This window comes from Thermobia domestica, chromosome 11 (genome assembly GCF_964235325.1).
Source record: "Thermobia domestica chromosome 11, izTheDome1.hap1.1, whole genome shotgun sequence".
Lineage (NCBI taxonomy): Eukaryota > Metazoa > Arthropoda > Insecta > Zygentoma > Lepismatidae > Thermobia > Thermobia domestica.
The window spans coordinates 34,184,524-34,212,434 of NC_137464.1; the positions used below are offsets into that span (position 1 = coordinate 34,184,524).

Here is a 27,911-nt window from a genome sequence, read left to right on the forward strand (position 1 = left end):
ACATCAAATCTCTTACAGTAACAAAGATATTCCTTCTCAAGTATGTTTTTGGACTAATTACATTTCCAAACTGCGCTACGCATAAGTACGGGCTGTATCAGTCAGTCTGTCGACAGGTATCAGAGCAAAAACGGTAAAAGGTAACGAGAAAATGTTTTCTAATATGGATTCAGAATACCACGAGTAAGTTTCACCTCCTTTCTTATACCTCTATGGGAAATGGAATTGGTGAAATATATATGATTTCTGGTTTCAATATTAATCACTAGAGTAAAAACGCTAAGAGCGAGAAACATTCTTTCACATGGATTAGTGCCAACAATAACTCCGCTCGTATCACTCTATTGGCTGATTTGGAGTTCTTTCGGGAAAAGTCCGGTCCTGGGATAGAATTCTTACTCATAAAGTGCACTGTGTACCAACACGATACCACTAGGAAAGATGTGTGATCACCGAAACATTACATTAGAGCGTTCGCGGGAAGAACTACTGCTATTCCCCTAGCAATCTTTTACACACACCGTCACAGATCAGCATGAGGCCGACGTGGTCACAGTCCATGTGATGTGCAAGAAAACCCACTTCAGTCAACTAAAACGTAACCCTAGACCCCCATCAGTCCATAACATATAAGAATATTTAAAGCCTGTGGATTCTTTTAGACATTTTTTTTTTTTTTTTCAGCAAAGAACACATCAGAAAACAAGCACTGTACGTACACACAAGTAGACCAGGATGGGTATACGTCCACCTAGTTGGAGAAAGGCGCCTATTAACCATATTTATGCAGACTCCAATTTACTTCTCGCGAGTCTAGCAGCGACTTAGAGGGTAAGTGAAGAACATGTAAATTTTAAAGGGTGATGAATGCACGATAAATGAAGCCACCATTCCAGCTCGTGCTTCCAGACAGCACATATCAACGGGGAGGAACACGAAATCTTCGTTTCCCAATCTACATTGATATCCTTATATAAACAGACACATTATTTACGTTTTTTTCTTTTTTTTTTTTTAACATAATCATTTCATAACATGGCAATCTTTATTTCAAGAGAATTCAAAATAACTGCTTCATTACGTTAAATAAATAAATAAATAAATAAATAAATAAATAAATAAATAAAAAAAAAAACGTAGACGCAAAAGCATGCCAAAAAATCCTATCTCGCGCCAATCCAACCTAATCAAGATTGTTAAGTGCCTAATACAAAACTAACAGAAAGTTATGAAGCTGTTTACATAATGTACTACATTAAAAATACTGTTAATTTCATGCAGTTTATTATAGTCTTTTTAAGACACTAGGTTACAGGGACGTAAACCTCAATTTAACAACGAATCCTGTGAGTCGATTCTGGTATTGAACCTAACCTTCAGCACTATGAGAGTAAAAGCTACATTTTAGGCACGTTGAGTATCGCTACCATTTTACTTACTACTGAAATGAAATGAAATAAATAAATAATAAAAAGTACACAAGAGATGAAGATTGTGTGTATTATGAATTAAAAATATTTTTAAAAATGCACTTACAGTTAACTTCGGTTTAAGACAATACATATGATGACCTTTGTTACAACCATCGCAGAGCAACATTTTCTCTCCGTCTCCTTTACGTCTGCAGATCCTACAACGAGCATTCAGCGATGACTTGGCCCATGCTATACTGTTATCTGTAGAAAAAAAAAAATATTAATAAAAGATATACATGAACGCATGAGCATAAATTATAAGTATAAAACTTCAGTAAGCAACCATAATTTATTATTAAAGTTAAATAGATTTTCGTTTATTCTCACTATTAGTTTCAGAAACAATAAATTTTAATGTCTTCCACTGCCCAGGCTTTGCTTTTAGTATATGTAAATTTGATTTAAACTGCTCGCTAAGCAAAACAATACGTTTATTGTAAAAAATATTCATGTGTAACAGTTTCGCCAACTATCCAATTTGGCTTCATCAGATACTGTGACATATTTACAAAGGTTAATAACATATACTGTAGGCTACATTTGTACTGCTCATTGTAAATTTACATGTAACGATTACTACAGGAGGAAGAAGCAAACAATATTCAAATTAATATAACCTCCAACATACAACAGAATATGAGTGGTATTCATCAAAAGCATTTTTTTTTTTTTTTTTTTTTTTTTTTTTTTTAAATAATAATCTCTGATCCGTAGTTGATATCAGTTGAATCGTTCTTGAGCTATAGTAAGGAGACATTAAAATGTAAAACAGCTTTCTCATAGGTGTTCAATGGACAGCTTGATGAATAAACTAGAATACTTACCAAGTGTAGAGAAATGCAAAAATAGCTGGGACAAACTTGTGCATGCCATGAGAGATGTTTCCCAGCGCTCTAATGGACTTGTACGACATGTTACATCATCTGCTTCTTCTTGTCCTAAAAAAGAACAAACATACTATGTACTTCCGTGGAATCATAAGGCAAACAAAACCAAATGGAATTTATGATGTTTAAAGTTATATATACTGGATAGTCCATAGGTCATTTCACAAAAATGCATTTATAATGATTTATCAACTACGAAACAATGAAATTATTACAAGTTGTATCATAACATTTAGTTATATTATCTAAATCAAGTGTTCCCATCATTTTCAATGCACAAATTACACCTTTTAAGCACGGAATATATTACATCACTAATACTGTTGGATGATGATTATCAAATTCTGAAGTAATACGCTCTTTTGAATGCTAGCTATATATATAAAACTTACTGCCCATTCAGTGGTATCTCGTCTGTCAATCCATTCATTTAAACTGTCACTGGTACCTTTTCGTTCATTGTCAACTTAACTTAATTACGAATGTAATAAGGTTTAAATTCTATACAGAATAACTGCTGACAATGTATATTGATGAACCACACCATAATGTACTGTTGATGTCAATAGCTACTGCTTTCGTCAATCGACGGGAATAAAAAATAAATAAAAATAAGTTCGTTCATGAAGGGCAGTGGGTGCATTCAAGGAAGTGTAAATTAGTTTGGAAGAATCCCAACAACAGAAATAATGAGATGTATGTTTTAAGGTCGAATTGATACCACGTTTCTGTGGAGATTAGATCGGTTAACAATTTTACGGCGAGTCGAGGATGCCTTTACGGTTTCAACTAAAATGGTGAGTACTCTCTTGGCTAGTTTCCAGCCGTAATGCCAACACCTATGGTTGGTCCACGGTTCTAAAATATTGTAATTATGTTCGGAGAAGCTTCTTTGTAATTAGGAAACGGAAAGACATCTATTTTCAAGGGACCGGAGAGCACGTGAAGTAATCTTACTTCCTTTTTATCTGTAATTTATTTTCTCCAGTTAAGCCAAAAATACGGAGAAATAAATATAATCAGTTATTTTAATAAACACAATAAAAGCATCGAGATATACTATTATATTCTTTATAATTCGTGCATTACATACTTTCTGTAATAGATGCTACTCACTTACATTGCAACAAGTGTTATTTGTACACGAAATACTTACGTTCTTCTGATCCATCTTTCTCCTTTTTCTTACTCTGAGCCTTCAGTCTCTTTTGCTTCTCTTTATCTTCTTCCCCTGAAACGGAGAAAATATGTATACAATATTGTATGTACATATATACTCGATTATACTTAAAAAAATGATACGGAACAAACACCAAGCAAAATCTACAGCAAAATTAATACCGCACGTACCCTCGTGAATAACCTAGTACACACTAACAGTAACAAGTGGAAACTTCTAGCTAGATGGGATCTTTGGATAAGAAGAAAATCCAAACACAAATATCCATATGAGAAGCTATTTCTCTACTATAAAAGCAGTTTCAAATGGACGGAAAAATGCCAGAACGAAATGAAATCTAAGTTTTAGTTCCACGGTTATGCCTGTTAGGCTAAAGGAGACGATAACGATGAGAAATGAATGAAATGGTGGAAGAAAGTGAGAGAAAACAAGAGAACTCCAAGAAAACTCACGCAAACAGTGTTTGTCCACCACAAAGTTCACTTAGCGCGAGCTGGGATCGAACCAAGGACCTCATACACCAGAGGTGAATGCTCTACCACTGAGCTACCGCGGCCCTTAAAGTGCCACAACGGTTCAGTAGTGGATGTCCAAGAGCAACAACGGCCCAAGAGGACAGGCATTTAGCTCTAACCTTCAGCCAACGGTTGGTGACAACAAAAGCACTTGCTAGGGATCTTTCTGCTGGAGCAATTTTCAAGCATAGTATATAAGTGGTTATATGAATATAGATTGTATGACCTTACTTGCAGTAAATGTCCCACTGACTGCCAATCGAAGATGGGCTCGTGTAGCCTGGTGTAACGTGTATCATGACAAAAGAGGAAGTGTATTTGGGCGTACCCAACACGTCGACAAGGAATGATGCAACACGCAACTAAAAAATGGTCGGGAAACCCAAACGAACCGTCGACGAGTTTCATGGTTGGTCAAAGAAAGTAGTTTTCAAATGTGGCAGGAATTGCTGCCGTTCGTGAATGCAAGTGCATCGCAACCAATATTTGAATGATTATTGAGGAGAGAATTTCACGTAATTGTGCACAAAGCTACAGGTCTTCAATGGTATCAATAACAAAGAATGAACTGTTGAACTGGAAAGTGAAATGTGGTCCGACAAGTCGCGTTTTCTCTCTTTTTAAATGATACAAAACGTCGAGTGCACCAAAAGCTCAATAAGCATTTTACTCGCGGTGTGTAGAGTCTGGTTCTTTGGAGGTGATTCTGTAATGGTGTGAGAATGTTTCTCGTACTATGTGTGGGGTCTACTCATACAAGTGCATGTGAACAACACCTTTATTTTGAAACAACTTCAATGACTAGGTGTGTGTAATTCTTCATCATCATAAATACGCAATGAACACTCCCTTCTTCTAAGATGACAACTGCTGTGTCCACAGAACTAAAAGTGACTACACATGATTTGGGGGACATTCAGCTACTCTGTCATATCTCGCTTGGTCTGTAAAGTACCCAGATTAAAATCAAACAAAATCTTTGGGACACACTGAACCAACGGGTGAAACGCAGAAAGAGACATTGCCACACTTTACTGGAACTACGGTATCTTACTGAGGACCGAGTAGATTCACACACGTGTGTGGTGTATCTCCAACTTCTCGTGGAGTCACTTCCAAACTGAATCCAGGCCAGGAGTGGTATTGCCTGGTATTAGCAATTTACCTAGTTGTCAATCTAAATTTTACCCTTCACAACACACAGTGGACGAAGTTGTGAGAACCTCTCCAAATTTGCCAAGCCACAGTAAAATACTGCATCTTTTTCCCTTCTCTTGTTTACTGCAAATAGTGGGAACTTTGTACTAATGGTAGCGAGAAACACCGCAGTTGTGGACTTGGCTAATGTGGTGAATGAAGAGTATGTCCAACATCACTGGGTTTGATAGAGGCCTAATTTTTTGTGCTTGTTGCCGTCCGAACTATTAACTCGCATTCAAGTACGTTTGTTATTGCTCAAAAGTTAAGTTACAGACCACTAGAAATGCAAGGGCTCGGAAAAAAACCGGCTTTTTTGAAAAAAAAACTCGGTTTTTTCTGCTTTGCTTTTTTGCTTGGGAAATTTTGGGCTTTTTTCAAAATACTGCTTTAAATTGATAAAACAGAGTTTGTATCGCTTCTCTATAACACAAAAAATCATTTAATTAGTGGTTGATCCTGATAATAATATAAAACATCGAAAATAAACTATGAATTTCGAAAAAATATTTCAAACAATTTTTCTTCAACATATTTACATTATGAATTCCACAGGATTAACCAATGTATATAATAAGAATTTTTTAACCTCCTATATACAAAAGTAAGCAGAGTTGGCAAGAACCGTGGTTGTTTTTGAAAATGCCAAAAACCCCGTTTTTGGGGGGATGTTTAAATCAGGCTTTTTTGACTTAGATTTTTTGCTTTATGTATTTATATTACATATTCACAGAAATAAGTTTGTTTCGCCTTGATGTTATTATGCAACAGCGGGGTTATGCCGGAAGAACTCCCATAAGCTTAAAGAAGTGCGGTCAGTAAATTTCTTAAGTTGAGAATCTCCCGCCCTAGCCATTGGGAAAATCCCGTCATTACTTGAAATGTAAGACAATAACGGGAAAATCCTGTTATTGCTTTGCATGTAAAATTTAAAGGTCAACGTACCATAATCAGTACGCTAAAACTGAGGTATTAAATTACAAATTTAGTACCGGTACGTAGATATCATTGAAAGTCCAATCCAAGCTAATGTTGGAAGCTACGTAGGCAATCGATAAATTTTGCCAATTTCTATCAATATATTTAAGCAATATTGGCTTCTTTATAAAACAACACGCATTTAGGCATGTAGAAATATACAATTTGGTTTGTTTCGTATATTTAGGCTTAACATCCTTACGAAATACCGAGGTTATCAAGGAGAAGACTTTCGCTTAAACTGACATCCGAACCGCTACTTGGGTTACGCATCAAAGAAGGTTTGTGGTTCGACCGAGAATTGAACATGGGACACCTTGATTAAAAGGTGAAAGGGAAATAAAACTATTGCAGGTGGTTTGATATCTGGAAACGTTACCATGAAGTTCACACGATTCGCATTTTTCATTCTTTTTATTTTTATGGTTTAAACCAGTTATTAAAAATTAAAAAAAAAAGTTGGGTGTAAACCAGCCAACCCTAAAAGTAAACACTTCTTTTTAAAGAATACACAAGTAACTAGCAAAATAGTATGTAGTATTTTTACTTCAAAATATTCCATGCCCTCTTTTTGAAACAAAATAAAATTAAAATAAAACATAAGAGAAATACTTAGATTTATATGATACACTTAAAGGCTGCACATCTAGAGCTTTTGGTTCTGTATATTCTTGAAATTCTACAGTTAAGTTTTGTAGAACCACCATCACAGTTTACCCAATCCTCAAGTTTTCTGAATTTTTAACAAGAGGGATTCAACATTATTACGGAACTCCCCCCCCCCAAAAAAAAAAAAGACTACGGAATATATTTAAGTTAAGCTAAATACAACTGCACAACAAACATGACTGAGTGATTAGCTTTTGCGCTTCTATCGGGAAGTCCGGGATTCAACCAGCATTCGACCATTCAGACAAAGCTTTTCTTCATTCCATCTGTGAATGTAGAAATAGTGCGTGTACTGTGAGTTGGGCGACTTCCTTTTTTATTGTTTTTAAATCGTTATTATTACTAATTACCAGCAGTGACGGTTTTGCGAAGGTTAGGGAGGCGGACTGAAGCCCGTTCCCCAAAGTTACGGAATGTCTGCAACAAACGAAATATCTATTATTTATGCCTTTACTCATAAACTTTAAGCTCCCGTCAAATAAAAATTACGAATGTTTAAAAAAACTAAACATTAGTAAGAAACCCTTCCCAAAATACTTTTCTAAATCCGCCACTGATTCTCAGTATAAAATGATTTTTAAAGTTGTATCCGGAAGATTATTGCTAAACATATAAACGAAAAGAAATATTAGTTATGCCTGTGCTCAGTGATTTATTTGTGGATTTTGTAGAAGGGGGGAATGTCTATGCAAGATTATGTTTCGTATAACAGAACAACTTTAAAGTCGGGTTGGGACAACGTTATTTTTAAACCTACCTACTTTAAAATTATGCTAGTAGTTTGATAGGCGGTCCCCAAGTCCGTTCTGATTTGGTCTTTGAAAACCAAATTCCTCGCCCGAACAATAAATAAGATATAAGGTAAGAGTTTACTTTGAGCAGAACAGTGATAGGTGTACATACACTTGAACCTGATTTTATTAAATAGAAGTTAAAAGACGGTACTAGGTGTTATTCCTTATATCATAAATGAGTTTTGGCACTTGCTCCTTGTACTTAATAAAATTAGATTCAGAGGTGTGTGACCCTAGCACTGTTCTGCTGAAAGTAAACTTCTGGTCGACAAAACATTCTGGTATTAAACTGAATCCAGAATTGAACAAAGACTGTAATGTGGTCTCCGAAGAATCATGAGCATCTATTAAACAATTACCAATGTGATGCTAGCTAGGGAAAAAAAAAAAAAAAAATACTTTACCTTTTCTTTCACTTTTACTCTCGAAATTGAAACAGCCATTGTAGCCTACAATATTTACAGTTTTTACAACAAAATCACAAGAAATGATTGACTGCCGATTTCACCCTGAGTTATGCTGAGGCATGACTTGTGGCGTGTTATGTAACATTGTCTTTAGAAATTAACAATACTTTCACAGCGTATCTCACTTTGAATAGTGAAGCAATAGGAGGTTGATTTACATTAGATATCGTCTTTTTTCAGTTGGTTTGTCGGTAGCAGCATGATGTCCACTCTTTATCCAGCTGAAAGCATACTTTTCTGCATTAAAAGAAGTAATGTCTAGTCCATTAACGTTTATGGAAAGAAGAGATTCGAGGGTTTTTACAGATAAACGGTTTCTAGCGTCAGTATGCTGTAAATCCAAGCTGGAAAAGCCTCTCTTACACTCTGCAGAAGGAACTGAAAGCAATTCTATGAACAATTCTTCGGGAAGCAATGCTATAAACAAGACCAACATAGCTCGCGACAAAACATACTGAAAAAATAAAGAATCGCTACTAAAACATGAAGTTGAATCATTGTGCTTCAAAGCAGATTATAGCTTAAGAAAGGGAGAATATATCTTCCCAGGCTGGGAAGACTGAATTAAACCCAGAGACAGGGAAGTCAAAACTTAGAAGGGTGGAAATTCCCAGGCTTCCCTGGTTACAAATAAATCCCTGCCTGTGCTCATATACTTCAAGCACTTCCCAAATAAAATTAGGACTTTTTAGGAAACGAAACAATCAGAAAAAACCCTCCTAAAGTACTTTTCTAAATCCGCTACTGATTATTTGTATAAATTGGTATTCAAGGTTGTGTCCGGAAATTTATTGCTAAATCACTTCACAGCTACAGTATAACAGAAATGTGGAAGTACGGTTTGACGGATATATTGAAAAACGTACGCTTTGACGGATAAATAGAAAAACGGGCAAGTTTAACTTTTGCGCTAGAAGCTAGAGTACTAAAAGCTCTTAGAAATGAAACACGGATGACAAACTAGAGAAGAAAAAAGATGTCGATAACTCAAAAGTTAAAATAAAGTTAAATAGCCTCTAAAGTTACCCTCAAATACTACATTCTTCATGTTAGCTTTAATTCGTAAAACATGTGCTTCATCCATCTTGATGGTGAATTTCAGAGCGAAATATCACATTCAGGTCATGGAATTCTTATCTAACTATATAATATACTATAAGAAAGCTATTTAGATAGAAAAATCATGAAGTTGAAAAAAGCCAAAATTTCCAAAATTCTCGTTTTTTTTCCCAAAAAAGCCGGCTTTTTATGTAAAAAAAAAAAAAAAACATCGATTCAAAAAAGCCGGCTTTTTTGCATCTCTACAGACCACAGCCATAATAGCCGTCCTGGTAATGGTCTGGAACGCCATACTGAAGTATTTGGTGCCTTCCTTGGGACTTAGCCGCACTATCTGACAGCAGAAGCGTTATCAAGAGATCTTAGGTAATCACGTCCACTGAATAATGTAAACACCATTTCAAGCTGGTTTAGTCGTACGTGTGGATTCTAATAACTGTCGACCAGGTATAACGCCAAACCTCAGCATCGTTGAGTATCTATCGGACTTGCTGTATTGCGTGCTAAAGGTAGTAGAACAACGTACTAATACATTAGTATGTTCCTATCCGCAACTTTCACTATTTTATTAGCTATCTGTTCTTCTGTTCCTTCCATATTCGTATTTGAGGTTTTATAGTTGGATGTTTTTGGTAGTTTCTGTCAACCCTATTCTCTATCTTAAGGCAATAAACATTTTCTCACAAATAAGTTAATTTAAGAGACAGATAATGAAGCAATACAACAATCCAATTGGCTGGAAACCATCAAATATTTTGAAGTGAACTAATGTTTGTTAAAAAGTGATTTGAATGTAGTTTGCAAGTGTTCTTCAACCATTGGTCTGACTGGTTCAATCAACTATCTACGAATAATATATTCAATTATAAATTTTATGCGCATATACCAACTTAAAGTACAGGCTACGGGATTTCTGACACTGTAGAATGATGCTATATTTTAAGTTGATACGTTTTAATTATTCCTCTTCTATGATCTCGTATACAACAAAGTATAATTTTACTTTTTTCTTCAGTTTCATCCTCAGAATGGTCATTCATCTGCCCTTAGTAATTATTACAGATTGTTAAAAGTTCGGAAGGTAAGATTTAATTATTTTCCCTTTGCATAATTTAAAAAATGCAACAAATATTATCTTTGCTTACTGCGAATATGATTATATACAGATATTGCCTCCAGAAAACAGAAAGGTGCTAAGCGCCAAAATGCAAATTTCTCAGGGGAGCATAAAAACGAAATGAAACACTAATTCCGATTCTTTCTTCTAGAATTCAGTTTTCACTGCAAACCTTTCACATTGTCTCCTGCTACTCAAGTCTCCTTTATGCACAACATGAAATGGGTAGTCAGAATATGCACTTATACTACGGCCGCTGTATCTCTGGCTCTGACAGCTATGCGAAAATGAAAACGAGGGTTGATACTATATTGACACACCCCCATAAGGACCAATGAGTGACCGAGCTGTCACCGCTCTGACATGGAAACAAGTCGTTGTTGCCGCTTCGTGTTCTCCCTTTTGTTTGTGCATAGTTGAGTGAAAAGTGCTTTGAGATTGTGTTTGGTTATTGCGACTTTGTGTTTTTCTTTTCTTTTTGTGTGTTTGGGTGTGTTGTTAAGAATATTGTAATTACATAGTGACAATGGCTAGTTCTTCAGAACCGAAGGCAAAAAAAATAGGTGTGTATAAAGGACAAAGCCGAGAATTGATATACAGACTTCGTGAATATTTCGAGAAAGAGCGCGATAATGGTGGCCCTCTTCTCCCTGTCATGAGGGTGGTGGACAGAGTGGCTGACGCCCTTCGTGTGGGAAAGTCTACTGTTAAGAACATAACAAAAGAAAAATGTCCCGAAGAACTGAATTCTCCCTCGGCAGTTTTGGTTACTCCAGGCAAAAAAAGAAATCGGCCCAATGTTAAAACGTCTCTAGATCGTTTCCAGAATGACGCAATAAGGCAACACATTTATCAATATTATATAAGAAAAGAATTCCCGACTCGCGGTAAGCTTCTGAAGTCCTTGAAAGAAGCAGGGCTTTTCGAGGGAGGGAAAACAAGCTTGAGTGTTGTGTTAAGGCAAATTGGTTTTAGGTGGAAGAAATTCTCTGGAAGAAAAGTTCTTATGGAAAGAAGCGATATTGTTGCGGCTCGATGCAAATTTCTGAGAGTGATTATGAAAATGAACCCGGAAACCTTAGTGTGGTTGGACGAAACATGGGTGAACGCAGGACACACGAGAAGCAGTGCGTGGACAGACGACACATCCGAAGGGACAATGAAGACGCCTATTGGGAAGGGAAGTCGATTTATTTTGCTTCATGCCGGGACTGTGCGCGGATTTGTACCTGAGGCAATGTTGCTTTTTAAATCAAAGAGCACTCGTGATTATCACGAGGAAATGAATTCCACAACTTTCAAAGACTGGTTTGTTAATAGTCTACTTCCAAATATTAACGAGAATTCTGTAATCGTGCTTGATAACGCGGCCTATCATTCCGTTCAAACGAATAAACCTCCAAATACGAACAGCAAAAAGGAGGACATGATAAGGTGGCTTGAAAAAAATAATGTTCCTGGAGTATCACCAGATATGAAAAAAGCCGAATTAATAGCATTATTAAAAATCTATAAGCCAAGACAGCCATCATATGAAATCGATGGAATTGCTGAGGCTCACGGGCATACAGTTATTCGACTTCCACCATATCATTGCCATTTTAACCCAATCGAGTTAATTTGGGCTCAAGTTAAAGGTTATGTGGCTCAACATAATAAAACATTTCGTGTAAATGACGTGAAAAATTTAGTAATAGAGGCGATCGAGAAAGTGTCCCCGAATAATTGGAAAAACGCCGTTGAACATACGTGGAAAATTATGCAGCAAGCTTGGGAAGCTGAAGGTGTCTTCGAACAAACTGTAGAAGATTTAATCATAACATTGGGTGATGGTGACGATAGCAGCGACGACAGTGACGATGAAGAAGATATTTCGGCAGTTAACTCTGACGAATTATTTCAAGATTGTGGAGTTCAACCTATCGATAGTGACGAATACATGTAGGCAGTGAAGGTATGTCAGTTTTCTCGATTACTTTATGTTTAATTCTGGCTATTTTTAGTTTGTTTCCTTGCACGAAAGGTTTTAAAAATCCATGAAAATTCAGCATTTATTAAGCAATTCATTTCGGTTGTATTTGTTTGCTTTTTCTGTTTATTCTTAGCGTGTGCGGTTAAACCCACGACAAATTGGCAACATTGTTTTGTCCACGTGCAGAAGTGTCAGAGCCAGAGACATAGCGGCCATAGTATAGCTGGAAATCAAGGAAAGTGGTGCTTAGCACCTTTCAGCTTTCTGGGGGCGATATGTGGAGTTCAGAATGTCGTGAACTTCTTACCTAAAGGTTTTGCGAAATAACGAGGTTCGACGCTTTGAGCTACTTGAAGTATAGCACAGGCAAGATCTTTCACAACTGGTTTCACTGTGTATATATCAGTCCCTTGTTCCTGTGGTAGAAGCTGTGCAGCTGGATCTTCATAGCTCGCTTCTGAATCCACACTCATAGCACTAGGTGTTTCAGGACGACTATTCTTTCCTAAAAATAACAATAATACTTATTTTTAAAAAATTAGCGATACACTTACTATTTTTTACATTAAAATTTAAATCAACTATTATTTAGAAAGATTGTGTGAAAACATTTCAATACGAAAAATAACTACACACAAAATACATACTTTGAAGCAATTACAATGCATATCATAAAATGCCGAACTAATTAAGAATTATCAGTTTTTCAAAGGGGCCAAATGGCTATAATGTGCAATACAGAATACTACTACTACCTGTTATTTATTCCCATATACAAATGTTAGAGAGTGTTCTTTACAATTAAAACAATAATGAATTACAAGAAATATTTATTATGTTTCTGATCGAAATATCATTTCTGATACTATACTCTACAATCAAAATAATGCTGCAGCACAAGTGCATGCTCATCCTCATTTTTCCGTGTTCCAACAACTAACTGCAGAAACTCATGGGGAAAATATGTAATTCTTAGCTACGAAAAAGACCACAATACTTCATTAATTTCTCGTGATCGAAAATGTTCATATATTATCAAGCACTAAAACTGCGAACGCTGAAAAGGACGACCTCTCTCTCCAGGTAAGTGGATGAAATTTTTCGGAGACACGCTATTTCCCACTTACGTACAATGAACATCTGTTTGAATTAAAGGAATATACTTATTTCTTAAGAATTCACATCTATAATTATACCTATTTCTTTAAGTATTAATATACATCCATTCAGGGTTCGATAACGCTTTTAACATTCTTTGAGTATTTGAAATCAAACAATTATATTTAAAAAAATGTTCTGTAAGCTCTGTTCCTATTACAATATTTTTGAAACAGTAATGTATTGTAAAATCTATGAACCTGAACTGAACTAAGTGTAAGCAAGTGGCAGTAACATATTTCAATTCTTAAACTTTTCTCCCCTATGAACACAGATGCTCATTTTAAAATATATACTGTATGGACGAAATGTATAGTTCATGATTGAGAAGCACTAGAAGGGCATTTATTATTTTCTTTTTGTCCATATTTCATTATTTTAATGCATTCATGACTTTCCGATCATTCAATTAAAAGGAAAAAGCGAAGGAGTCACGATATGCCCTTACAAGTTACTTATTGGCACATCTTGGTAACAGCCTGATGGGGTGAAGGAGAAATTTACATCAACAAAAATAAAACTATACAGCACACACAGTTATCCCAATAGTAGACAGTACATCAAAATGATGAAACAGGTTGATGTGAAGCTGAATCTCTGGCAACGCTATTCAGTCTTTTTGAAGGTCGAAAACAGTAATTGTATGCAACATTTTGGACGTTACAAGTATACTAAACTTCAAGAAGAATAAAAACCCACGCTAATACAAGTGTACAAACGGGTGAAAATTAGTGATGTAAGTCACTTTGTCATTAAAAAAAAAAAAAAAAAAAAAATCTAGATTAAGTCAGTGTGTTATTCAGAAAGATAGCAGATTTCAACAGATGACAAAGTTCTGGTTAAACAGCTGTTGTTTATCAGGAAAGTGGTGTTAGTCAGACAAGAAAGTATGCTTACACTACAGTTAGTTAACTTTACCTGTTCATATGGAAAAATACTCAAAAACTTTGATGAACTTCTCTGTTCTATGATACACAAAGTAGTAGTAGTAGTAGTAGTAGTAGTAGTAGTAAAAAAAAAAAAAGTACAACTGGATAGCGATTCGAGCCCGAGATCGGGGTATTGTGCCGATGCTTTAAGTCCACCCCTTGAATAGTTGTACATTCCCTCATTCTTAAAGTCGGTGTTCATTCACACAGACCACACACATGGTTTGTACCACAACTGTTGTAGTTTGATAATCGAGTGTCCACATTCAGAATACCTCTGACGGGTGTATAACACATTACATTGATAAATGGAGGAAACAGCCGATTTTTAATACACCCATTCCTCTCTATAGGTGCGAATTAGATGTTTCACAAAGCAGGACCGAGACTCGAATCCGGGATCTTCGGCGTAATGTGCCAATCCCTTAACCACTACGCTACTCAATAGAGGTAGCGAGTTCGAGTCAGTCGTGCATTTTATCACTCTTACTGTGTCACTGGATTCGCACTTTTAGATAATTTTGTGCGTTATAATACGTTGTTTTCTCCATTTATCAATATAATTACCTATTCTAAATACTGATATACTCACCATCGCTTTTCATTAGCTTCTTTATGCAGCTACTGGTATCCGACGAAACTACCTGTACATAATGAGATGAAAATTAGAACGTTTCTTCAGACACATTGCGCACAGAACTACATTCAACTTTAAAATTCTATCTTACTACATTTTTTTTTATTTATATATATAACAATAAACATTCTAGTAGACAGGTAAGAGTTAACTATTATTTATCAACGAAAGATAGAGAATGTCTGGTTACGTTGCTTTTCACAGCTACTCGCTTATAATACTGAAAAGCGGAGAAATTGAAAACTTTTACTAAAATTCAGTGATTGTAGACAAAAAACTAGAATTCTCTTCGGCAAATAGCTACAGTGATAGGTGGAGTTTTGGGTAAACCTTGGAAAAAATAGTAGTCTCCATTCAATGCGTTCTATGACGTTTCTGTATCTCATTTTTTTGTTTTATTATTCTATCTTCAGGCGTTTATAAGTACTAGACGTTTTATCTGATACACTCTATATATCAGAAAATAAAATTTAAGATTTACACAAGCAAAAAAGGTAATTCTTAATTATGAATATCTTACCTGCTGTCTTGGATTCTCTGAGCTTCCCCACACAAGTTTATCACACTGGGCATCGTACGTTCTACATTCTAAGGCTCCTCTCCACGCTTCCCGACTATTGACCTAGTGCGACAAATGAATACTTCACATTAATGGTTTCTTGATCAAGTATGCATGTCCAAAATTTAACAGAGGACCCACATGCAAGTAAATTAAACGCTAACATGTAAAGTTGTACATCAGACTCCCTTTTTCCGAACTTATAACTAATTTGGCAGAAACTCCACATCTGGACCATCTTACATTTTCAATACAATGAAAATATTAAATATTCACAGAACTATACCTACCAATATCAATTTTTAAGTGCATTTACTATATAAGTTTAAACCAATCATTCACGTACTTATCCAAAGATTCTGGTTGAGCTTGACGTCCCATGTAGATGGCTGAAATAAATGTTCGGAATCGGCTAATATTTGTCCTTTGACATCGATGTTATTTTTGCATTTAAAATAATAATAAATAAATGAATTTCAAGCACAAGGACGCAACTAAAATGCACAGGCATGAGAGTTTAATGAATAGGTAACATGTAGTCAAAGTTCGACTTATAGCAGAGTATGATAAAGATTTGTCTCTTTCTGTCTAGCACGTCTGTTAGTGAAAGTAACAAAGCATCACAAATCGGACATTATACAATTTGGATCTTTAAGATTCATTACCACAGTTCATCTGAAAATTTCAATTGCATCTTAAAACACGCTGCAGGTATCAGAATGGAAGACATACGATGAGGATAACTTCACGTTTCCATATTTAAATGAAGTTTCGTTAATGTTCTTCCTAATGGGAAATTTTACCCACTTCTATTACGAAAATTTTTGAGGAAACATGCAATGTTTTGTACATGGAACTGCCTGTCAGATTTTGACAGGCATTATACATGCGCCTGTTTCGGCGATAACACATGTAAAGAAAATAATACAGGCACATTGTCTTCAGGTGATATGCATGTCTAACAATTAAACTTCTGTTGGAAATTTTGCACGGAAACACGCGTTGTACAGAGCCTGTACATTAAAATGAGAACATGCAATGTACACGTAGTCACTCACATGCAAGTAAATGGAGAGAATATGTGCATGTAAAGTACTCTGAATGGATTGTTGACAACATTCGCAATACAGTAAGAACTGCCTGTTTATCAACATGTAATATACATGTGTGACATACGCATTACATGTAAGTACCATGTATTAGCGTATAGCATGGAAAACGCATGATGTAGAATATGTAATTTTACATTTATCATTTTCGTGTACATGCGAAGTGTGTAACTCTCCTACGTGCAGTGTACAGGCAATGAACGGGAACATGCAATGATTATGATTGCCAATAAATGGATTAAACAGATACGTGTGGTGAACAAGGTGGATTGGAGCTAAACATTCACGTTATAGGCATAGGAGACATGCAATATTCAGGCACAAGTCTCCAATTCGACATTCGCTATGCAAGGTCCTGACACATGTATAATACATGGGATTACAACTGAATACATTGCTTGTATTATCTCCGTGTACATGCGAAGTGTGGACCCACCTAGCAATGTACAGGCAATGTGCAGGTAAACGCAAAATGCAATGATCATGATTGTCAATAAATAGGTTAAACAGGTGCATGCAATGAACAAGGTTGATTGAGTGAATCATTAATGTTACAGGTGTAGAAAACATGTAATATTCAGGCACCAAGTCTCCAGTTTGTCATGCACATATGCAAGGTCCTGACACATGTATAGTACTAAATGCGACGTACTTTACTTGTATATTCCGCTAACACGCCCACTAATTCGCTAACACCTGTACTACACATGTATTTAACATGTCAATTACATTTTTATCAAATGAAAAGCAGCTGTCATCAGATCCTCATGAGGAAGTGTATGTCTACTACATGGAACATGCCGGTTACGTACATGTCTTTCCACCCTCTACATGTTGTTTACACGCATTTTTCCACGTTACAAGGTTGCAACCCTATCAACATGAAAACTACCCGTTTCCGTGAAATGAACATGCAAAAAAAAAGATAACTATCTCATGCGTTTAAGTGTTCCATTTTCAGGCGCATGTACAGGCGCCTGTAAAAATATGCCTGTTAATGCATGTTTCACAGGCGCCTGTAAACCACCTGCATTTTCTGTCTGGGTTACTAAAACATGGTTATATAGTTACTAAACCAGCAGTGCAGAGGTAGGATTGCCAGTCTGTTTCCATTGTGGTCAAGTATTATTCCATCCAGCATTACGAAAAACTTGATGAGTAGAGAGCTAGAGTGAAGGGACACGCAAATTACGAAGAATTCCATCCATACAAAAACTGATTAATTACCGCTTCCTCTCTGACATTCACTTGAAACGTCAATATTCCTCTGATGTAAGGCATCTCTAAATTTTTATAATGACAAGCTAGATCTTTTAACAGAGGTTTAGGTTATATAAAACTGTCATAGCTGTTTGATTTCACGCGCGCTCACATTACCAGCTGTTAACCTCTCGCTTAACTGGAAATTATACAAAAAGCAGTGTATTATTCTTACAGGTCTATCTAAGGTAATATGCTGAACTTGAATTGGGAACGGGAAAACACCAACTCTATTAATTTAACATAGCATTCACTAATTCCATTTAATCTGCTTGAATCAAGAAAAGAGAATCTCGCCTACACAAAAGATTCAATAAAACTTACTACACTGTAAGAACATGCTAATTTGCATAAAATTCTTTGTTTCTCTCGCGCATCTCAGAGCTCACGCTATTTACGATCATTACAATTTATTTTTTTTCGTTGTTAACGTCATATTAACAATTTGAATAAAGTACAAAACTAATTGGGGCATAAAACAAATCTTTTTTGACGCAGTTTTCGCTATTGATTGTATAGTCGCTGCAAGTTCACTTTCTTCTTACAATTTCTTTTATAACTAATTTCAGAACAAACTTTCATATTTGGATGCAGTTTTCTTTGGCATAGGGAAATTATAATATGTATCATGATTAATCATCATTTTATTTTCATCTGGCAAACGACAAACACTATCAGGGCATTACAGAAAATTCAATAAACACGTAATACTAGTAAAATAATTATTAAAACTGTTGACAGATATTTAAAGAGATATATTTTCGTTTTTACAAAACTTTTATAATCTACTTTACCTTCTGAACTTATTTCTAGATGTGTTTAATTTATTTACTCATTTTGCAAATACTTTGTCTCATACTATTTAAAATTCCTTTTGACTTTTGAGGATAACATTTTTGTATGTACATTAATGACATTTATTTATTTATTTTTGAGTGAGGTGTTAATTCCGTTGACCCAATAACAAAATAATAATGGACCAAATATCTGCCATCTCTGTTGAGACGATTATCGTAACAAGACTTTATATCTTGTATCTCCCATGTCGAAGGATGATGCTGTGTGTGATGATAGCCTACTGGCATTTAAAAATAAAATAAAATAAATAAATAATAATGTTTGACCGCGTCATTATTCCCGAAGACCAGTAAAGATTTCGTATGCAAAGATAAAAATCAGACGGAGTGAGTCTTTTATTCTTTGAAATGAAACCAAATCTTTAACGTCCCACGATTATGCCATTTAGGCTAAGAGAGACGATGATTAAAGCAAGTGAATGATGGTGTACGCAACTCGTGAAATAAGAAAGTGGGAAGAAACGGGAGCACCTCGAGAAAACCCACAGGCACGATATTGTCCACCACAAACTTATTTGGCCGGGGATCGAACCAAGGACACCACACACCAGAGGTAAACGCTCTACCGCGGAACCATCGTGTCACCCCCACCCCCAAAGCTTTTGTTCTGAAAGCGTTCATCATAACGCTTATTGTTCCGTTATTTGTTAAACCATCTCAGTACCACTGAGGCATATGACCTATTCACAACACAATTAACCAATTCAATGATGAATTTCACCTACTAACATTCTGTGCACTCAAAAATCATGACAGGGGGGCGCGGTGGCTCAGTGGTAAAGCGTTCACCTCTGGTGCCTGGGGTCCCGGGTTCGATCCGTCCCCGCCAAGTGAACTTTGTGGTGGACAAATACCGTGCTCGTGGGTTTTCTCGGAGTTCTCCCGTTTCCTCCCACTTTCTTCATTCCACCATTTCACTCATCTTTTATCATCACCGTCTCCTTTAGCCTAACCGGCATAACCGCGGGACGTAAAACTCAAAGATTTCATTTCATTTCATTTTCAAAAATCATTACAGTGTTTTATTATTATATTATTATTATTATTATTATTATTATTATTATTATTATTATTATTATTATAGGAACATTACCGCAACTTATTCCGAAACATCTCACTTTTGTTTTCTCTAACACTGGCGTCTCTTGGCTTGCAAATGGGCCCAACTACTCGGAGTACACGGGTACTCTTGCGACTGCAGAATAAATGGCAAATAGAACTTATTTTTTTCATTACTTTCGTAGACAATGTGATCTTACTCAATCTCTATATAATGCATTAACAGTCGAATCATTATATTGGGTATGTCTTCCATGGTCACTGATTGTGGCATATTTGTTTCTTTTTGTCATGCCAACATATGTCTGAGAGCAAATGTAAGGACTTGATTATTGAGTAAATCATTAATCTCCTTACATCATATACTGTTGATCCTCTGCGTAACATTCACAAGTAAACTTCAACTGATTCGGACGTTATTTCATATGAGCATGTAAGAGGAGGTAAGTGCATCTCTTTAAAGCAGCGAACAATACGCTACTTGATAAATACATGCGACCGATTATTAACAGAAGAAACGATATTGCAAGAATAAATGGTTGAATCATCTATATTTGTTATGAACGAGCTCAGAAAGTGAGTATAATGGGACAGAAGATAGTGAGGATTTTTATAATAATTGATTTGAATCTTCTGTTTACGGTTGGAAGTAATATAACTTTTAGTTAATTAGGAAAAAAAAACAGTGTTTTAAGATAACTCGCAAATTTATATTATATATATATATTTTCTTAAAATAATAAATTTAAATTGTAATAATTTTGTACTGAGGAACGTTACAGTAGCAGTTATTCAACAAATTTGTAAGTAGGTACATGATCAATTATGACATCACTAATGAAGTTACAAATTGATCAAAGTAGATTTTTGTACCTTGAAATTAGGTAACTGTTATCTGCCATTTATTTTGTTTATCACCCTTAAAAGCACATACATATTTCATACTAACAAAATCTGCGAGTTCACATGCGATCTACATACCTTCAGTGACCCTAAACTGCCCAGCTGTATTTTTTCTTCCATATCTAAAATAAGATCTCGTAACGTGAATTCCAAAATATCTTCTGTAGGAGTTCCTGGAGGAAAGTTGAGGTTAGGATCGACATCTCTTTTAGGCTGTCCATGCCTTGACGATTTTCGTGGTTCTGGGAGTTCAACTGGTGCCTGCACATAAAAAACAATGGTTTAATTTATAATTCTAAATACAGTTCTTATTTCTTTACATTTTCTCTTCCTTTCGAAAAAACACTACAGGACTTTACTGGCTGAAAAAGTCAATTATTAATTGAAATATTCAATTATTATTATTATTCATGCCTACACACTTACTATGCCTTTTACATTATATTTTGTAACTTCCGAAGAAAAAATCTTGGAAACTCATGAATTAAATACAGGATTGACACACAAATCTCACATAATTTATGATTCATACTAAATTCAGTAACATAAGTAATTTGTTTGTATCAAACTCAAAGGTACTTTTTGCTCCTTGTCCTGTAAAGCGTATAAAAATTATATTAAATGTCGAATTTCCGCTGACAACTATCAGCGTTATCCAAGGTAAAGAACGGTAATTGATAGGGATAGGCCTCACTCGGTCCTTACCTAAGACTTTGATAATGCTGACCACTGTCAGCGAAAATTCAGCATTCAATATAATTTTCTAAGCAATCTATTAAAATCTGGAAGAGGAAAAAAATATCTTTGAGTTATTGATAAGACTGGCCTAGTGGTTAAAATTACAACTTACTGAAGATATTACGAAAAACACTTAAGGAATACAGAAGTCAGACAAAATGCGTTTCATATTATTTGGACCTCCTGATCAGAATTTGATAATATTTGGTCATTCCTAAAATACAACTTCAGTTTTTGATAACACCCATATTAATAATTGATACTAATATCTAATGATTACTGAAATAATATTCAATGAAAAAAAAAAAAAAAAACACTAATAATCAATTGAGTCCAAAATTATTCTGATCTTGACAGCTGCCAACTATGTCATAAGACTGTAACAGCTCATCACCACAGAAACCAAATCTCCCCACTAGATATTATTATATGGCAAGCCAATGCACTTCAACTGTTATTACCTACCCTCCGAAGACCCTGTTTTATATTATTCTCTTATTCTTTTCTTGATCTATTTAAAGGGTTTTCCTAAGACTTCCCTACTAAAACTGTGAAATCGTCATGTGTTCGGTTGAGTTAATTATATAGGGTTATAGCTGTTGATGAAGTCGATTTGTCTCCCAGTTACAGTGTCTGTATAAAAAGTAATGAAAACTTTTTTTTATTCCTGAGGCGACTGTATATCGTAGCGCGCTTGTTCCAGGCATTCACCTACCATCAGTCGCCTATCAGCTTCCGTGCGGTTCGTATTGTGGTTCAAGTGGGCCCCTGTGTATAGGCTCCATCGAAACTTAAAAATGCAACGTTCTGTCGAACAGCGTTACGCCATTAAATTCTGTGTGGGACTCAGAAAATCGGCTATGGAGACGGTCATGATCCAACAAGTGTTCGGGAGAGAAAGCCTAGCAAAAGCTTCTGTTTTGAGATGGCAGTGCTTTGAAGACGGTCGACAGTGTGTGGTAGACGAACGCAGAACGCAGGACGCCTGTCACGAACAGAACCAGGACAATATCCAAGGAGTGCGTAATGCGTTGAACTCAGACTCGAGGTTAAGTAATCGAATTATTCCAAACCCCGTGGAAATTGATAAAACGATTGTGCACACCACAATTACAGACCACGGATTTGCAGATGAGAAAAATCTGTGACAAGTTCGTCCCTAAAGTTTTCACACATGACGTAAGGCAAAGCCATGAGTTTGTTTGAGATCTCTTGCAGCGCGTTCAAACACATCTTGAGTTTAGAGCAATGTGATAAACGGCGACGAAACGTGGATATGAGTACGACCCAAAAGAAAATCCTGAAGTGCCGAATGGCATACAGCAGCATCCTTTCGCCAAAAAGACACGAATGAGTAGCTCGAAAGCCAAGACCATGCTTATTGTCTTCTCTGACGACAAGAGTGCGGTCCACCATGAATTTGTAACTCAGGAACAGACCGTTACGTAGAAGTGCTGAAAAGATTGGAGGCGAGGGTCAACCGAGCGAAGTCAGGCACTGCCGCCCATAGAAGCTGCATTATGACAATGCAACAAATTACACCTGCTTCGCGATCAAAAAATACATGACCAGGAACGGCATCGCAACGCTTTCCCAGCCCTCCTCCAGTCCCGCTCTGATCCCGGCGGACTTTTCTGTTCCCTCGAGTGAAATCAATCCTCAAATGACACCGCTATGGGACTGTAGCAGAGGTTAAAGCGACTTTCCGAGTATGGAATATGATTTATCATTAAATAGTGTGAAGAATTGGGCTTACTATTACTAAAGGGTGTGGTCCATGAGATGTTACTATTGGTAACAACTGAAATCAGTGTGGAATTCCATAAACTAGTCGTCTTCACTTGGTTGTAAGCAGATAGCTATCAGCCGATTTCATGTAAGGAACCTGAATTTAACATTTACCCGATCTCATCACTGCTATTCCTTTATTTTGTAATTACACATTCAGAATTTCAGCACACATCCAATGCTTTAGAGGGGAGGAACTATAGATATTTTGAGATCGATAGAGCTCAAAGAATCTTGACCTTATTCACTCAGATAGTTAATTCTTGATCTTCAAATTGTACGTGTCAAGGTCAGAACTAAATTTGACAAATCAACTATTTAAAACCTAGAGCTTTACAAGGAGAAGCAACGTTAATGAATTCTGTGCTTGAAAAGTTGTGATCTTCAAGCGTTTGACACTGACTGTCAAGTTCATTTGTTGTATTATTTTAGTCTGTATGTGAAGTATTGAGATACATTGAGGGTCGATGATGATGATTAAAAAAAGTAAAAACTCAATAAGATGGCTTTGTTGCAAAAGCAAGAAACTAATTCCTGACGTTTTAAGATGCTTTGCATAGGGAAAATATTTGTAATAAATATGAAAATTTACATTATTTGTAATATTTTGGCTTTTACGCAGTCAATGTTACTAGGAATGAAATTGTTGTTTACTTTGCACAGGGGAAATATTTGTAATAAATATGAAAATTTACATTATTTTTAATATTTCGGCTTTTACGCCGTCAATATTACTAAGAATGAAATGGTTGTTTTATGTGTAAAGCGGTTCTACGCCGATACGGATCTTCCTCCCCATGCTACCTGCATCTATAATTCGACTACAAAGTTTGCATCATATGTTTATTTATATTAGTTAAAATGCATAGTTAGGACACTAAGTTAGTTTTCATATTCCTTTCTGTAATATTTAAAGAAAGTCAGAAATCATGGCTCATGTTGGAATAATTACGCCACAGAAACCAGACGCTTGACTGATTCATGCACAGAGAATATATGGGACACGATTTACTACTTAAAAGTCGGATCCGGGCAATAATTCCAGTTTGTATCGGAACAAGCACCTTCGGAAAAATCGAACACAAGACAGTGCAACGAAGGGGAAGACCTCTACTCAAGTTTCGATTTTATCTTCAAGTTAACTTCATCAAGTAAAATGGAAATTATGTCGGAAAAAATACATAAACAGATACATGCAGTAAAATAATTCACATCTCTTTTCCTCACATACTATTAATGTGTTATTGATAATAGTTGAACCATTTAGTTGTATTATTACGTCACTAGTTTATTACACACATATTGGTAATATAGGTAACCTACCTGCGATTGGTCCAATTTGTGAACAGGGCACATTTTCAAATTGTCCAGAACTAGTTGTTTATCTTGAAGTAACGTTTGACGTAATTCACTTTCCCTAAAACCACGTATATTTAAACACTTTATGAGGTTGTCAACTTCTTCCTCTCTGCTATAAAAAGACCACTTTGTTTTTGGTAAAAACGTGCAATGCACTGGGCAATTATTATTGTCTGCGGTGCACAAACCAAATGGAGAGGTCTTCTTACACTCATTTTCATTGTCTATTGTTTTTGTTTCTTCTTTGATATCTTGCTTTGGTTCGTCCTTCCACAATACACTATCATTCACTAAACCTTTATTCACGGCTTCATCGATCACACTTACAATAGGATCGTCACTTGCAGGTTTTGATACATCCATCGATACACTAACATTCTTAATGCCAAATAGTTTTTTAGAACCATCCGAACGGTTAACATTAACTTTCACTTCACCATCGACATCATTTTCTTTATCACTACTACCGTTTTTCTCCTCGCTATTAGTTTTTTCTTCGAACAATTTCCGAAGAAACGGTAAGCTTTCGTCGCTCTTATTTGGAATGACCAACTGAGGTTGGGTGGGTGTCGGATGATCCAAGCAAGGACCAACAAAATCATCATCGTGCTCTACGAATAATCCCGGGAGAGAGTTAAATAACCAATAACGACGATAAGCTCTATCTAAGCCTAACGGAGCTACATAAACACCATGTTGGTTTACTTGTATAGCATCCTGCAATTCCTTTTCTTTTTTCTGGTATTCTTGCTTTCTTCTCGCTTCTTCTTTCTCTTCCTTCTGTCGCCGAGCTTCCAGTTCTTCTGGACTCAGCTGTTCCTCCTCCTTTTTCTTTTCGTCTTCTTCCTTCTTTTTCTCCTCATCTTTGTCCTCTTTACTCTGTCCTTCACCCTCGCCGCCTTCAGCCGCCTGCTCCTTGGCCTTCTCTTTTTCCTCCTTTTTCTTTTTTAACCTGAAAATACAAGCGAAAGTTTAGTTCATTCTTCACTTAATATAATTCAGAATTATTACGGATCAGTGTTTTCCAACCTATGGTCCAGGACTTCCTGAGATCGTCTGTAAGTACCAAGAGACGATAGGGCGACGCGGTATGTTTGGATACTTTTAGTGTGTGAAAGAAAAATTATCAAGTATTGAATATCTGTAATTTTTGTTTTTTTATTTATAGCCCACTGATTTATGTAGATGCCACTGAGAATCGAATCCGGGACCACGTGCACCGAAAGTAGACTAGACTAGCGAGAAGAGCAAAATGTATTTCCTATTACTCTTAAAATGAACTAGACATTTAATGATTTGACTTTACTGATTTCTTCTAATCGATTTTAGTTTGTATTAATAAAATTTAAGTAATATTAATTTTATACATAACGCAAAATTATTTTAAAAAAGCACTGGACGTATAATTCGATTTGGAAAAGAAATCAGTAAAATCGCATCATAAATTTTCAGTTCATTTGGAAGAAAACAGAAAAATACATTCCCCATATAAATTATATATACAGTGTAAATTCTCAACGTCGTGAAGGAAAAGTTCCACTTTATAATTGACAACCAATAATAGTTTTAGTTATTTACGTAATTACATTACTAGGTTGTATTATTTTAAATGTATAAACACAATATTAGAATAAATTAACTGAAGTGAATAAAATGAAATAATGGCAAAGTATCTCATATCGCTGATTTATATTTTAATCTTTTGCTAACATTTAAAAAAGATACTTGTACGTGAAACTTATTCCTGAAGAACACATAAACCGCGATATGTGACTCATACCTATGACACCTCGCCTCAGTCTACTCTATTTTCTTCATTTCATTGAAAGATAAATATTTTTTAAATAATTTCTGCTTTGAGAAAAATGCATAAGGAATCAGCAACTTTCTCACTGTTCGCAACAATCATCTTCAAATAGTGAACATAAACAAACAAGTGTGTCGCGAAGCCGTGGGGATTCAAAAAATTATCTCATCAGTCAAAAAAAAAAAAAAAAAAAAAAAAAAAAAAAAAAAAGTTGGGAACCACTATCTTACTGCACAATTAAATGAGAACCCAGAACTTTCAATATTTAGTTTTCATCTTTTTAAACATATCTGTAAACAAGTATAGTCTCACAATTTCGAAAAGTTTCCTACAAGTTTGAATTTATTTTATTACGACTAACAGCCACTGGGCTCCTCAGTTACAGCTGGACCAAGCTTAATGAACAAAATGAAATGAAATCTTTGAGTTTTACGTCCCACGGTTATGCCGATTAGGCTAAAGGAGACGGTGATGATGAGTAATGAATGAAATGGTGGAATGAAGAAAGTGGGAGGAAACGGAGGACCCCGAGAAAACCCACGCACACGGTGTTTGTCCACCCCAAGCTTAATGAGTCGTGGTAAAATGTAAACTGGTTAATATGTGAACATTCTGCTCGCTTTGGTACAGATTTGCAACAAATTATATACAACTTAAAGTCTGGCTTTGCACGTTGCTTGCACTATAATTATTTGATTTTACGGTAAGTTTCCTTTTTAGCACAAAGGACTACGGCACAATTGACGGGTGGGTGTGTAAAGTGCGTTAAGTCAAAAGTTACTGTTTTAGAGAAACCGCATTTAAAAGTTGCGACATAAATCCAAAAAATTCGGTTTTGGGTTCCAAAAAACAGTCTTATTAACATGAAAAGCTACAACAGCTAATCATTTTCCCAAAATCGGATTTATGGCAGAACTTTCAAATGCGATTTTTCTAAAACACTAATTTTTGACTTTACGCACTTTGCACACCCAACCGTCAATTTGTCTTACCAGGAAGGGTAGGGGAAATGAGGTCAACGGAATAAAGGTGTCATCCAACAGAGCTATTTATGGACTTCTCAAAGCAACTCTCACCAGTCTGATTGCACTCGAAAGTTATATCGAATATTTTGATTTGTCTTATTTTCCACATTTCTTCAAACTAACACATTTTTACACTGGGAAAAGGGAACACTACACACTTAAGTAAATGAATTCCTTCGTCTTATAATATCTTAACTAGTACAGGATATCGAAATACGGCTACATTATTGTCGAAAGTAGTATTAATCAAGAGATATTAAAACCAAAGTACCTTTAATCTACTATTTAAGGACAATATGTAAAGAAAGGATATGAATATATTTAAAAAGTTAACGAGTTCTGAAATTTGAACCATTAACAAAGATTCAAACTATAGAGCGAACCGCATGAAGTCAATAGGCATTTACTTGCAT

At 35.7% G+C, this 27,911-nt stretch overlaps 1 protein-coding gene across 3 annotated transcripts in view; it reads right to left on the reverse strand.

Moving 5' to 3' along the window:
* Positions 1-27,911, reverse strand: part of Acf (ATP-dependent chromatin assembly factor large subunit) — a 113,995-nt gene that overhangs the window by 23,003 nt on the left and 63,081 nt on the right. For all 3 annotated transcript variants that reach the window (XM_081730331.1, XM_081730330.1, XM_081730332.1), the window contains exons 13-20: positions 24,631-25,618; positions 20,860-21,042; positions 15,555-15,656; positions 14,990-15,041; positions 12,618-12,815; positions 3,519-3,593; positions 2,300-2,413; positions 1,537-1,676 (exon numbers count right to left, since the gene is read on the reverse strand). In XM_081730331.1, coding sequence (XP_081586457.1) covers positions 1,537-1,676; positions 2,300-2,413; positions 3,519-3,593; positions 12,618-12,815; positions 14,990-15,041; positions 15,555-15,656; positions 20,860-21,042; positions 24,631-25,618 — 1,852 coding nt within the window. The remainder of the gene's footprint in view (positions 1-1,536; positions 1,677-2,299; positions 2,414-3,518; positions 3,594-12,617; positions 12,816-14,989; positions 15,042-15,554; positions 15,657-20,859; positions 21,043-24,630; positions 25,619-27,911) is intronic.